At 41.0% G+C, this 12,795-nt stretch overlaps 1 protein-coding gene across 2 annotated transcripts in view; it reads left to right on the forward strand.

Moving 5' to 3' along the window:
• TRAPPC9 (trafficking protein particle complex subunit 9) overlaps nucleotides 1-12,795 on the forward strand; it is a 655,570-nt gene that overhangs the window by 131,920 nt on the left and 510,855 nt on the right. For both annotated transcript variants that reach the window (XM_075920070.2, XM_075920072.2), the window contains exons 16-17: nucleotides 323-475; nucleotides 8,486-8,610. In XM_075920070.2, coding sequence (XP_075776185.2) covers nucleotides 323-475; nucleotides 8,486-8,610 — 278 coding nt within the window. The remainder of the gene's footprint in view (nucleotides 1-322; nucleotides 476-8,485; nucleotides 8,611-12,795) is intronic.

The raw sequence follows: 12,795 nt of genomic DNA on the forward strand, positions 1-12,795 counted from the left end.
AGGCAAAAGTACATTTCATGCTGCTTGTAATTTGGTCATCATCTAGGGGTTTCTTTTGATGTTCTTTTGAATAAAGTTTGTATTTTGGTTTCCTGGGTAAACATCTTTTTCTTTCACTTGGTGTCATCAGCCCTGCTCAGGCCTGTCTGCATTAATTAAATTGTTTATGCTTTAATTCCAAATACGTTCACACATTGAAACAGAAAATGAAAAGAAATAATCTATACCCGGTATATAACGTGATATTTGTTTGTATTGATTTTAAAACTTAGTGCTCTTCTTGTGCATATGCTTATATATACTATGTACATTTTTAATATAGAAAAGCTCTATGGTGAGTTCCTGAGTTGGAAGCTAGAAGACACCCTATCCCAGTTTCCTCTCAAACCTGGAAAGATTGCAACATTTAATGTAAACATTAAAGTGAAGCTAGACTTCTCCTGTCAGGAAAGCCTTCTGCAAGACCTCAGTGATGGTAAGTAGGCTTGACATAATATGATATCCATCACTTTTATTAAAAAAATGACTTTATTTTTACGTATTGTTTTAGATTTTTACCAATGTCAAATCTTCACACATGAGGAAATTATAGTGGGCATTGGATACTATGGGAGTCATAAAATAATTATTTAATGGCAGTAGACCTAGAAATTAAAAAAGCTAAAACTTCATCACTGTTTAAAAAAACCAAATAACCTACATTACTGGTAAAAACATACAAAGTAAATATTCTTGGATTAAGTTCTAAGGTCAGAAGTGGTATTTTAATTTCTTTGCATATCTATACATTTCATTTATTATAGATGCACATATTTGTATTGGTTTGGGTGTGTACAGAGAAATTGACCTTGACTGTCACTTACTGATGAATCTTATATTCTAAATCTAGTTGCAAACTCCTCTTTTGTTTGGAGTAGAGTGTTTTATTTTGGCCAACATTTCTGTGTGATCCTCATACGATCTTTCAAAATCAGAGGGTGGAACGGATACCTATTTGAAAATTATTATCATGCAATGTTTAGGGACACATCTTCAACGTAATATGTGGGATTTAACATGGCGCACCTATGGCTACTGATATGATTCTCATAGCCAGCGTTTTTCTCATCATGTATAGAATTTACTCATACATCATAAAATCATAGAAATGTAGGACTGGAAGGGACCTTGACAGGTCACTTCATCCTGTCCCCTGTATTGAGGCAGGGCTATATATTAATTAGACCAGTAGTTCCCAACCTTTTTTATATCATGGACCAGCAAACACATTCACAAACTTTTGGTGGACTGGTAATGTTTTATCTGCATATTTGCATATTCATATGCAAATAAAATGTTACTTGTCTGCCAAAAGTTTGTGAAGGGGTTTGCCAGTCCCCAGTATAAAAAGCCCCAGCCCCCGGAGTCCCTCAGTGCCAGACCTAACCCTTAGAGTCCCCCACATTTCTCCATTACCCTCCAATGCCCGCCACTGACCCCAGAGTCCCCTGCACCCCCCCAATGCCAGCCTCCTGTTTCCAGAGCCCCACTGTACCCAACTCCACCATGGCCCTTCCCGTACCAACCTCTAGGTCTCCAATGTTAGCGCTGTCACCAGTGCCCCACAGTGCCCCACAGTGCCAGCCCTTTCCCTGTAGCCCCCTCACTACTAGCCCCACCCCCAGAGCTGGTCAGTGTCAGCCCACGCCTCTTAGAGGTCCTCCGTATTAGCCCTGCCCCTAGAGCCGCCCAAAATTAGCTGTGCCCCCAGAGCTCCCCAGCATGAGTCCCCTGCCTCTTAGACCCCTCACCTCAGAGTCCCCCAGCATTAGCTGCTCACCTAGCTCTGTTGCCTGCCAGCTGAGTGCTGCTGTCCAGATCACGGCTGCCGTGCCGCGCTCTGTGCAGCCTTCCCACCGTGCAGCGAACTGCTCTTCTGAAGCTGGGAGGAGACCCCACCCCTGCCTGTCACTGGTTGGCTGAGAGGCAGGGTAGGACATGATTCTCCCTGACCCCAGAGCTGCTGATAGCTTTCTTTGATAGGATAACAAGTCTTGTGTATAAGAAATATGTGGAGGAATCGGAGAAAGTCCAGAGAAGAGTAAGAAAAATGATTAAAGGTCTAGAAAACATGACCTATGAGGGAAGACTGAAAGAATTGGGCTTGTTTAGTTGAGAAAAGAGAAAACTGAGAGGGGACATGATAGCAGTTTTCAGGTATCTATAAAGGTGTTACAAGGAGGAAGGAGAAAAATTGTTTTCCTTAGCCTCTGATGATAGGACAAGAAACAGTGGACTTAAATTGCAGCAAGGGAGGTTTCTTTTGGACATTAGGAAAAACTTCCTAACTGTCAGGGTGGTTAAACACTGGAATAAATTATCTAAGGGGGGTTGTTGAATCTCCATCAGTGGAGATGTTTAAGAGCAGGTTGGGTAGACATCTATCAGGGATGGTGTAGGTGCTTGGTGCTGCTGTAAGGGCGGGGAACTGGACTTGAGGATCTCTCAAGGTCCCTTTCAGTTCTAGTTTTTAATGATTGTAGTACAATTAAGAAGTTTTTTCTGATGTCCAACCTGAGTCTCCCTTAGTGTAATTCAAACCAATTATTTCCTGTCCTAGCTTCAGTGGTAATGAAGACAAATATCAGAAGTGTGACCTTTTTAGTCTGTATCTGCAAAAATAACGAGGAGTCCCATGGTACCTTATAGACTGATAGATTTATTTGGGCATAAGCTTTCAGGGGGAAAACCCCACTTAGTCAGATGAACAGAGCAGAAATTGTAGAGGCAGGCACTAGCACATAAAAGAAGGGTGTTACACTTATCAAGTGGACAGCCAATGTTAATGAGGCCAATTGAGTCAGGATAGATGTGGCCCAGTTTCAATAGTTGATGAGAGGGTGTGGGAAACTTGCTTTTATAGTGAGCCATCCATTCCAGGAGCTATTGAAACCCAGAATAATAGTGTCAAGTTTGCAAATGAATTGGAGCTCTTCAGTTTCTCTTTGAAGTCTGTTTTTAAAGTTTAGAAAAAAATCTGTTACTGAGTTTCTAGGAGATTGAAAGCTTCAGAGGGGTAGCCAAGTTAGTCTGTAATTTTGTTAGTTTGGGGGTTGGGATCCTTCTTTGGGTGGGGGGACCACAGAAAAATCAGTCAGGGGTTGAGGGAGCTGCTGTGCCAGCATAGGCTCACGAATGCTGGGGGAGACTTTAAGCTTTCAGAGCCAGACGCAGGCAACCCAGGGGCTGTATCCAGCTCCCGGGTCTTAGGATCCCCACACCGGTTTAACTTTTCCCAACCTGAAGTTTTTAGAGTTTTCTTTAGGTTGTTTTTTTTTACGAGATATTTGCTTTTCTTCACTATATTAACAAATTTTCAAGCACCACTTGACTTTAAAAACAATCCTGGTATCCCTACTCCCTCGATAAACATAAGTAGGTAATTTTGCCTTTAGTGAATTGCAGTTGATTTTTTGCCTCTCATGATCATTTTAATTCAGGTGAGTTAATCACAGGATTAAATATTGTGGCAATTTTCAGTCTTTTAATAGTAATTCATTGAGATTTTGTAGGAAGCAAATTTTGAAATACACTACTTTTAATTTTCCATTTATATTACCAAAAAACTTCTTTTAAAATCTAGCTCAAATCCAGTAAGTAAGGTTTTGTTGAAAAAAATAGATCTTGTCAAACCCGATTTTTTGATTGAAAAAGGTAACTGTGTAGATGAATTAATACATAATGTTACCTTTTAATTAAGTTTGTTAAATGTATTAAGAACTAGTTAATTGACCAGATTTCACAAAATAGTTGTTGGGGGGAGTCATTATTGAGTTAGAGGTGTTTTTAATAGGGTTCAGTACTTTAGGGATCAATACTTTGCCCAATGCTGTTCAACATTTTCATTAATGATCTGGAGGTAAAGATAACATCTCTATTAATACCATTTGTGAATGATACAATGTTGGGTAAAGTGGTAAATAATGAAGGAGGCAGGGTAGTCATTCTGAGTGATCCACATCACTTGGTAAGCTGGGTCCATTCAAATAAAATACTTTAATATAGCTAAATGCAAGGTTGTACATTCAGAATCAAGGCATAGGCCATGCTTAGAAAATGGAAAAATGTATTCTGGAATGTATTCAGTGACTCTCTAAGGATTTAAGGTTCATAGTGAAAAAGCAAATTAACATGAGCTTGCAGTGTGAAGCTGTGGCAAAAGAAGCTAACATGATAGGAGAGTAGTGACGGTTTAGAATTAGAGCAATTTTTTCCCTCTGTGTATGGCATTGGGGAGGCCATAATGTGCTGAGTTCTGGTATCTTCATTTTAAAAAGGAAGATGAAAATCGAAAAGGGTGTACTATTCTGATTCAAAGGCTAGAGAAAATGCTTTATATTGAGAGACTTAAAGAGCACTATCTGTCTAGTTTATGATAAAGAAAATTAAGAAGGAACTTTATTATGTAAGTGCTTTCACGGGGGAAATGAGGATGCTAAAGGGCTCTTAAATCCAGCAGAGAGTCCTAACAAGAACCAGTCGATGGAGCTGAAGTCAAGAGAAATTCCTTCTACTTGACCCTCTATGGGTCAATGATACATTGATATCTATGGGTCAAGAGAGAGAAATGAAGGGCCTCCTGTTTCATCATAGAAAAAGTATCATGTATTTGCCTTAAGGAAGCATTAAGTTGAGAAATATGCCTTTCATCTGGTGCTAACAGTTAATTCTATTTTTAAAATTAATTTTTTGTGGGGCTGATAAAGAATCTCCCTTCATAGGTGAGATCAGCCAGTAGAATTCTGGTGGGCAGTCTGAATGTTTTAAGGCATTACAAAATTGTTGTCAGCAGTTAAACAATGACAGCTTTTGTACGTAGTTGTTTCATTAATATACATTTCGGGGAAGGCAGAGAGTGAGCTGTTGTGAGATGGAATACACCTGGTGTTAAACTCCATCTGATCATGGGCTAACTTGGAACAGCAGCCCAACATTAGATGGCTTTTCTTTAGTAGAAAGTACATTTTCAAGGCAGCCTGCCTTTTTGAGCAGGTGGTGGTGGTGTGAATACTAAGTGTGGGCATTTGTGCTTGAAAAGATTCATTAGCCCTCCACCAAAGAAAGTATATATTTACTAACAGTCTTCTCTCTTGGAGACATGGATGTCAAAAACATGGGAGAACCTGATATAGGCTCCTGTTACTGACAATTTGAGACACAAAATGTGTGAAGTAGTATATTTTGTGGAACAACTTCTGTTGGAGAGGGGAACAAGCTTTTGAGTTTACACATAGTTCTTCTAATGGCTAGGTATATCAGATTTGTATTATGTTGGGTGTAGTTAGGCATTTGGGAACAAATCTCTATTGCTTTTTCTTTTAACATTTATTTTCGTTTCCACTTTAGATAATCCAGTCTTATAATGTGCCTGCAGTTACTGCATCTTACTGTTTTAATTTGCCAGCAGCCAGAGACACAATGATCTTTCATTTCAATGATTATAGCTTTAAGGATTTCTGTACTAAGAAATTTTTCTTTTCTCAGCTCAGTATTCTGAATGATACCACATGTTGTGCAAATTATTTTTTGTTTCAGAAGAGCCTAACTTTTAATGTGTGCATGTTTTGTAGTATTCAGAAGACTAATATTGGTGAAGTGATTCTGCTTAATTTTAACATATGGGGTTTTTGAAAATTTGACCATAATGCTAATGCTTTGTTTTTGCTCCTTTAAGGGGAGACGGAAGTAGGGAGTGGGCAAAAATATAGGTTAATAAAATTCTAAAATATTATCCAGTATTGTTAGTTCCAAAACTCATAAGTCAGGCCCCCAAATTATGAGATGTTAAGATAGATAATGCATTTTGCGCTTTCCTTTAATTTGCCTTCTAGTGTCTGAACCTGTAGAGTATGCTGGGGGGATATGTTTTCATCCTTTTCTCTGTCTCAAGGAGTTATAATGAAATATGAGATAATTGTGAATGACTGTGACTTTAGGAGGTCCTCTGCACAGAGTGAAGGGATATGATTTTAGATATGTTATGGAGGGAAGGATGCATAGGTTGAGGTATACAATAAAACAGTCATACACTTGGGCTCATCTACAGAATGGCTATGAAATGGGACCTTAGTTAGGCATTCAGTTTTCTTTGTTTTTAGTTTTTGGGCCATGCCACCTCTGCATAGATAAATACCTGATGTTATTTATTGAAGTGAAGTTTTTGATGTTATAATTAAATTTTGACGGGGGTATTTTTTGAAGACAATACAGTATATAAGAATGATTTTGACACTGACTCAGTATATGGCTCTTTATTTTATCCAATTCAGTTCATAGCTGTAGAGAAAATTGACTGTACATAAAAAATTAATTTATACTTGCCATTTTTAAATGTGAGAAATAGAAAGTATGAATTTTATAACAACCACATATAGAAACATTTGTCAATTATTTCTTTGTTAAAATATAGCAATGTGTTTACCAAGCCAAGTGGAATCTTAAGCTGGAATCTTGTCTAAAGATGCGGCAGTGGGGTTTAACTGTTTATACCTCAAAAATTACATATGGTGCACCATTTCTTCTTAAATTGGTAGCTAACAAGCTATTATATTTATTGTTGCTGGAAGAATCAGCACATTATTTTCAAACTTTTACTTAAAATTGAAGTTTCTCCTTTTGTTTTGCTTTTATATAGTCATTCCATGGTACTCCTATACTTTGGTGTAAATGACTTTTGTGGAAACAGAAATTAGGTTTCCACTTCACTTTGGATTTAATTAGTATATGAAATTATTTGCTGCTTTGTGTAGTACAAGGGAATAAAATAGGTTTTTCTTCAATCTTTTAGCATTAGAGCTAAAATTCTACATATTGAGCTATGACTGTGCTCCTTAGTAAAGGTTTTCGCAATTTATGCTTAGTATGTGGTCTTTAATAGAATGAAAAAAATTACAATTCAAATGAATAAGTTTCTTCTTTCCTTTCATTAAAGTATGTAGGTTTATTAGTACAAGTTGAGACTCGGTAGTGCAGCACCCTCGAGACACGACAGGTCCTGAACAAGGGAATTTGCTGTACCAAGGAAGGTCAATGTTTACCTCTCCTCTCCTGGGGTGCCATGCCTTTGTTGGTTCTGCTCTTAGAGCTCTGCTGGGGTTCTGCTGCTTTTGCTCACTGGAGCACAGGAGTTGTGCTTCTGGACTCTGTGGCTTCATGATTTTAATCTAGCTAAGCTCCTGGTCACAGCCAGCCCCAAAGCTGGGGGTCACCCATGATGCTGGACCAGAGGTATTTCCGGACTAGGGAAGTCTGGTTTAGAGGTGTTCAACTGGTAATAAAAGTTGTCTTGATATTTCTTTCGATTACTGTGTGTGCTTATATACCAATATATACTGGCTACTAGTAAAATATAAAGTTGAGAATATGCCTCTGAAAATGTGTACTTCTCATTGTTTTGGGATGAGTACTGCAATACAGAACTTAGGTTTCCATTATGCATTTGTATTATTTCTAGTGATGTAAAGGGGTAACTGGTTACCTGGTAAGCATTGCCTTACTGGCATGCTTACAGGGTAATCAGTTCTCTGGCGCCTGGCACAGTTGGAGCAGGCTCCCGCCTGCAGCGCACTAACACAGCCAGGCCCACTGCTCTTCTGTAAGGATGTAAAGGACTAGTTGACTATCTGATAAGCAAATGCTTATCAGATAGTATTTTGACTAGTTGATATCCCCCTTCCCCTTTGCTGCCTCTATCAGATAGAGGCATCAAAAGGGGATGAAGGGGTACTTCAAAGTTACTTTGAAACCCCCAGGCGGCTTTTCAAAGGGGGCAGCCACTGCACAGCTGATCTGTGGATCAGTTGTGCAGTGGCTGCCCCTTTAAAATGCCACCTGTGAGCCTTTCAACGGGGCAGCTGTGGAACCTGGTATCAGCTGGGGACTCCCCAGCTGACCCTTGGCTCCTCGTGTCATTTCACCAGAACCCGGGATAAGCTGGGGAGTCCTTTCTCTAGAACCTGGGGTCAACTGTGAGTCCCCCGCTGACCCTGGACTCCATGGCTTTGAAATGCACAAGAGCCCCCAAGGCATTGTTAGTAGTTATGCTTAGTGGTTTTTTTCATTATAATTGCAATGAATGAAATCTATCTTTTGTGTATCTCAATTTAGTAAGCACCGGTCACTATAAATCTTTTGTGTACCTTTTTGTGTTATCCTTTCTTGTGGATTTTATTGAATTCTAATGTACCAGTTTAGTTAGAGAATATCATCCAAAGCGCATTGAAGTCAATGGGTAGCTTTCTGTTGCCTTTAGTCAGCATTACATCAGAACCAAAATCATGACCACATCTTTTCTTTAACTTTTTTTGATATAGAGTGATTGTTTCATTCCCTGATGTCCCCCGCCCCCCCCATCTGATAATGAATTAAGGCTATTTTAGAATAAGGCAGATTGGTATGTTACTTAAAACTTAAAAACAAAATAAATTCTGATTCTTTATTTTTCTAGATGGAATAAGTGTTAGTGGACTACCGCTTTCCAGTCCTTTTCGACAGATTGTCAAACCACGAGTTGAGAGCAAACCTATGAATCCAGCTGAAAGCTATAAAGTTGGTGACTTCAGTCATGTAAAGGTAAGCTAGTGATATCCAAGTGGGTGAATGGTTCAGAGTTCAGTTTCTACAGGCAAATATTTACGTACTTTTAAAAAAGTATCAGTTGAACTATAGTCTTAGACCTTGGTTCTGTATTTTAAAAACTGTGCAATGAAACAGAAGCTGAGACTAGCTGCACAAAAATGTTTCAAGGATGCTATCAAGTAGAGATAACTTAAGAGAATGTCCAGAATGTCCCCCTTCCCCTTGCTTATTAGCTTTTTTTATTTGGGACCTGTGATTTAGAGAGGATGTCAAGAGCTTGTATCAGTTCCTTTTGATAACATGTTCTTATCTGTTATGAGTCAAGAGTGCAGTAAGTGCTTCAGAAAAAGGGCCTTGTTTTACACTCAGCAATGAAAATATATAGCCTACTATTAATAATAAATCTATCTGTATTTTAGAGTGTCTCTCTCTTTGCGTCTGTCCGTTCAAGAATGCCTCCTAAACTGTAAGAGCTAGGACCACCAAATTTGGTATGCAGCTTCCCCTTATCCTAACTAAAACCATGGTCAGGATTTGGTTGTGCCTGGAAAATGCAAAGTGTTGGGAATGGGACTATTTTCGATAATGTGGAAATGGAGGGGCAGAGAGAGGAGGAATGAAAAGGGAAGGGGGACAGAGATTTGGAGGGATGAAATACTGAGTGGCTACAGGGAACAGCTACTACACTGAGAGGCCACAGCCCCGAGTAGGGCTCTGCCATGTTGTCTACTAGCACATGAGTAAGGAGCACCCTGTCTCAAACCCACAGCCTACCCCCTTATGGAGAGCCGGCAGGCCAGCAGGCTCCAGTCTCCATAGCCTAGCCCCTTCCTAGATAGCACCCCTGGGCCCTGCAAGCTGCTGGAATGGGGGAAGCCTTTGGAGACTCCTCCCTCACAGCCTGTAGGCCAGCTAGAAGGAGGAGCAGCCCCCAAAGCCTGGCTCCTCCCCAGACAGGCTGCAGGCTATGGGTGGAGCACCGCAGGAGGGGGCATCCCCCAGAGCCTTGTCCTCCCAGTCAGCGTGCAGGCCACAGCTTGCAGGCTGTGGGAGGGGGAGGGAGGGTTGCTGCAGGAGAGGGCAGCCCCTGGAGCCTTTTTCCTCCTAGACAGCCTGCATGATGCGATGGGAGGCAGCTCGAGGAGGGGCGGGGGAGGAGGTGCTGCTAGGGGAGTGCTGCCTCACTCCCTGGAAGGGGTCACCATTGGAGCAGCACCACCCTTGCTTCCACAGGTGGTCCCTGGTAAGTCCTGCCCCCCTTAGTATCCCGTCCTGAGCCTCCTGGGCTTAGTCCTGTACCTACCACCTGCCTTGACTTCAACTCCCCCTCCCCCTCCTCCTCCCCCTTCCCTGAGCCCCCACATCTTCATTTCCCCTGCACTTTCTCACCGCTGAACTTTCACTCCAACTTTCATTTTCCTTCATTTTTGAAAAATAGTCATTGAAATAATGCATGTATATTTTTCGTTTATTTAAGAAAAATCCCTTCAGGTACAAACTCAAGCAGTGCCAGGTACATCTGCTAGCAAGTAAATAAGATGGAATGATCAGGAGAGAGCCTAGTGAATGTCAGTTTCAACAAATAGGAAATAGTAGTGATGAAAATCAGTGTTAAAATGGGTAGATGCTACGTGTTTTGTATTTACTGTAACAGTTACTTACTCCAGGGGAGAACCCTTTAATGAAGGATGTGTCAAAGTGTGCTCTGTGGAGCCCAGTGGCTCCATGTGATGAATCCAGGGGCTCAACAAGAAAATATTAATGACAGCCATATGGAGCGACATTTTTTTATTAAAAGTTGAGAAGACTGTTTTTATAAATAGCCTGTTAGATTGAATATTGTTACAATAATTCTCAATAAACGAGCTCAACCCTGTGACGTGAAAAGAGGGCAAGGGTATATAAAACTATTCATAACTCAGCAAAACACAGACTTCAGCTGAAGATGTTGCAGTAGTATACAGCAAGATGCACATGAGCGGTAGACTCGATAACACATATGAGATGCTTCAAATGCTCAGTTCAGCCATCTGACCGACCTCTCCACAAGCAGAGGTGAATGTATGTCGGTGTGATCTGGTGTCACACTCGGGCAAGAAGGAGCTGGCTGGCTGGGGCACTCTGCTGCAAGAGGAAGTGGGACACGCTTTTAGCCTGGCTCCTGGGGCTCTGCTACAGGTGGTTGTACTAAGCAGCAGGCAGGTGAAAGGAGCCCCAGATGTGGGGGCATGCCCCCACCAGTCTGGGACTGCCTCAGCTCCAAGCCTCTCATTTGCCGGGCACCACTTAGGGAGATGGGGGCAGCTGAAGCCCCTTCCCCCAAAGATTTGAATGGAGATGCTGCCAGCTGTTCCCCTTCTCAACAGGGAGTGAGGGGAAAGTGCACAGTTGGCTGCATTTCTCACTCTCGCAAGGAGGGCAGACAAACTGTGCATTTTGCATTCAATAACAGTGGCAAGAAGGAAAACACAAGCAGCATCCTGGTAAGTATGGCGGGGGAGAGAGGGAGTATGGCAAGGTTCACCCCCCCCCCCGAACTTCCCCGTCCCACTGTCTGGAGACCTCCATCCCAAATCTTGATTCATGTGCCTCCCACACCCCAACCTTCTGCCCTAAGCTCCGCCCACTTAGATACCTGCCTTGACTTTTGCTTTGCCCCCGAGCTGCTAAATGACATTTATTTCCCATTTTCTTTGTACTGAAGCCTGCTGCAGTACAGTGCCTCTTCATGCTGCATTTTCATTCAACATTTCACAATACATCTTTCTCTATTTTTATTACCAAACATATTCTCCATGGATAAGTGGCTAAGAAAGAAACTTTGGCTTCTAACACTTGGACTTCAGCTGAAACAAATGAGCAAAATTTTGGTATAGGAAAAGAACAATCGAAACCTTTTGTGACTGAAAAAATGGAAAGTGAGCTGTCAGAGGAAACTGCATGCATGGGATTAGCAGCAGGCAATAAGAAGCGCAAGTATGATGAGCGTTATTGTCTTTTGAATTTACCTGCATTGAAAATAAAGATGTTCCTAAAGCACAGTGTGTGGTGTTGAACAAAGTACTTTCTAATAGTAGTTCTCTGATACCTGCTAAACTACAAAGGCATTTAGACACAAGTGCTTCTGAACACAAAGTCAAAGGCATACATCTTTTCAAGTGAAAGCTTGGTGCACTTTCAGTGATGAAAATTGCTAAATAAGAAAATGAATACTCAACAGAAGCATCCTGCAAAGTGAGCTACCCTATTGCACGTGCTGCATACACAAGTCCAGAAAAACGCATCAAGCCTTGTGCAAAAGATATTGTGATGTGTATACTTGATGAACAATTTAGTTAAAAAGTGGAAGCAGTGCTGCCATAAAAAAATAATGTTGCGCGTCTCATTCAAGATCTTGCTGCTGATATTGAGAGCTAGTTTCTTGACTGATTTTTTGTGCTGCGTATTCTCTGCAACTGAATGAGTCCACTGATGTGACAGAGCTTAGTGTTACTTGTGTTTGTCTGTTATGTTTGATAAAACCTAGGAAGAGGACTTGCTAATATGGAAATCCTTGCATAGAAATATGACTGGTGAAGAAATATTTAACTGTATTAACAACAGCATAATTCCAATACATGAAATTAGTTGTGAAAAATGTATTGATACGTGTGGCGCCAGTGCCAGGACAATGGCTGGGAAGATGGCCGGAGCTGTATGGCGAAACACAGCTATGGTGCCAAACTGCACCATCCGTCATGGTGTTCTCCATAGACAAGTTCTTGCTGTTAAGAAGATGCCTGTAGTTCTTAAAAATGTTCTGGATGAAGTGGTGCAAATTACTAATACATTAAAACAAGACCACTACAAGCCAGACAGTCCAAATTGTGTGAGGAAATGGGAGTCATCTCACAGTGCTGCTTCAATATATGGAGCTGAGGTGACTACCACAAAGGAAAAGTGCTCTTAAGACTTTTGAGCTTTGTTATGAAGCATTAGTTTACTTTGTAGATCCCAAACATTGACTGTCTGGTTGTTTGACAGATTACTCATGGCTACTGAGACTTGTGTATCCTGCAGATAAATTCACCAAGCTGAAGTAAGTTAATCTGTTGCTGCAAGGAATAAAGTTGAACATTTTCTATTTCTATTGCAAAAACTAGAGTTTGGGGCATCACCTGTAGAAGAAAAGAACGTAGA

Source organism: Pelodiscus sinensis, chromosome 2 (genome assembly GCF_052426305.1).
Source record: "Pelodiscus sinensis isolate ZL-2025 chromosome 2, ASM5242630v1, whole genome shotgun sequence".
Classification (NCBI taxonomy): Eukaryota; Metazoa; Chordata; order Testudines; family Trionychidae; genus Pelodiscus; species Pelodiscus sinensis.